Below are 1,177 nucleotides of genomic sequence, written 5' to 3' on the forward strand. Positions count from 1 at the left end.
AGGGGGAGACGGCACTGTATCGTTTGCTGCTGCTGCGGCTGCTGCTGCTGCTGCTGCTGCTGCAGCAGCATCGAAGGAGAAGCAGAAATGCCCCTTAAAGGAGCTGCTGCTGCTGTTGCTGCTGCTGCTGCTGTTGCTGCTGCTGCTGCTGGTGCTGCGGCTGCTGCTGTTGCCTTCGCACACACTTACTGTCTCCTGAACAGAGCCCATCTCATCATCCACCCAGCAGCAGCAGCTGCTGCTGCTGCTGCAGCTGCTGCTGCTGCAGCTGCTGCTGCTGCAACAGTTGCTGCTGCAGCTGCTGCTGTAGCTGCTGTAGCAGTTGCTGCTGCTGTTGCTGCTGCTGTTGCTGTAGGCACTGCAGCAGCCAATACACCCCGGCATTCCGCAGGCGCAGCCGCTGTTACTGCCGCCGCTGCCGCTGCTGCTGCTGCTGCTGCTGCTGCTGCTGCTGTTGCTGCTGCTGCTGCTGCTGCAGGGTAGAGGAAGAGGGAGGTAGACAGGCCCCCAGTTTGCTGCTGCTGCGCTGCTGCAGCTGCTGCTCATTGCTGCTGCACTGCCCTGAAGATACATCTGTGCGGCGTCGCTGTGCTGCTGCTGCTGCTGCTGCTGTTGCTGCTGCTGCTGCTGCTGCTGCTGCTGTTCACGGTGGGGCTGCTGCTGCCCCTCCGTTAGCTGCTGCCGGTCCTGCTGTTCTTGTTTTTGCTGCTGCTGCTGCTGTAGCTGCAGCTGCTGCTGCTGCTCTGTGGCGCCTCGTGCGTTCTGCTGTTGCTGCTGCAGTTGCTGCTGCAGTTGTTGCTGCAGTTGCTGCTGCAGCTGCTGCAGTTGCTGCTCCGAGGCAGTCGACATCAATGGTTGTTGGTGGTACTGCTGCTGCTGCTGCTGCTGCTGCTGCTGTTGCTGCTGCTGCTGCTGCTGCTGCTGCTGTAATTGTTGCTGCAGTTGTTGTAATTGTTGTTGCTCCTCCTCTTCTCTGGGGAGCAGCAACAGCTGCTGCTGCTGCTGTTGCTGCTGCTGTTGCTGCTGTTGCTGCTGCTGCTGCTGCTGCTGCTGCTGCGACTCATTTCTGTTGTTTCTGTAGCCTTCTTGGCTACGTATAATCTGCAAGCTTTGCTGCTGCTGCTGCTGCTGCTGCTGCTGCTGCTGCTGCTGCTGCTGCTGCTGCTGCTGCTGCTGC

The 1,177-nt window shown here is 60.1% G+C and overlaps 1 protein-coding gene across 1 annotated transcript in view; it reads right to left on the reverse strand.

The window, feature by feature from the left end:
• Positions 1-214: 214 nt before the first annotated feature.
• Positions 215-1,177, reverse strand: part of EMH_0066140 (uncharacterized protein) — a gene marked incomplete at both ends in the record, with an annotated part of 1,486 nt that continues 523 nt past the window's right edge. The window contains 2 exons of the mRNA XM_013498469.1: positions 215-358; positions 502-1,090. Coding sequence (XP_013353923.1) covers positions 215-358; positions 502-1,090 — 733 coding nt within the window. The remainder of the gene's footprint in view (positions 359-501; positions 1,091-1,177) is intronic.

Source organism: Eimeria mitis, genomic scaffold (genome assembly GCF_000499745.2).
Source record: "Eimeria mitis Houghton genomic scaffold, Emh_scaff3444, whole genome shotgun sequence".
Lineage (NCBI taxonomy): Eukaryota > Apicomplexa > Conoidasida > Eucoccidiorida > Eimeriidae > Eimeria > Eimeria mitis.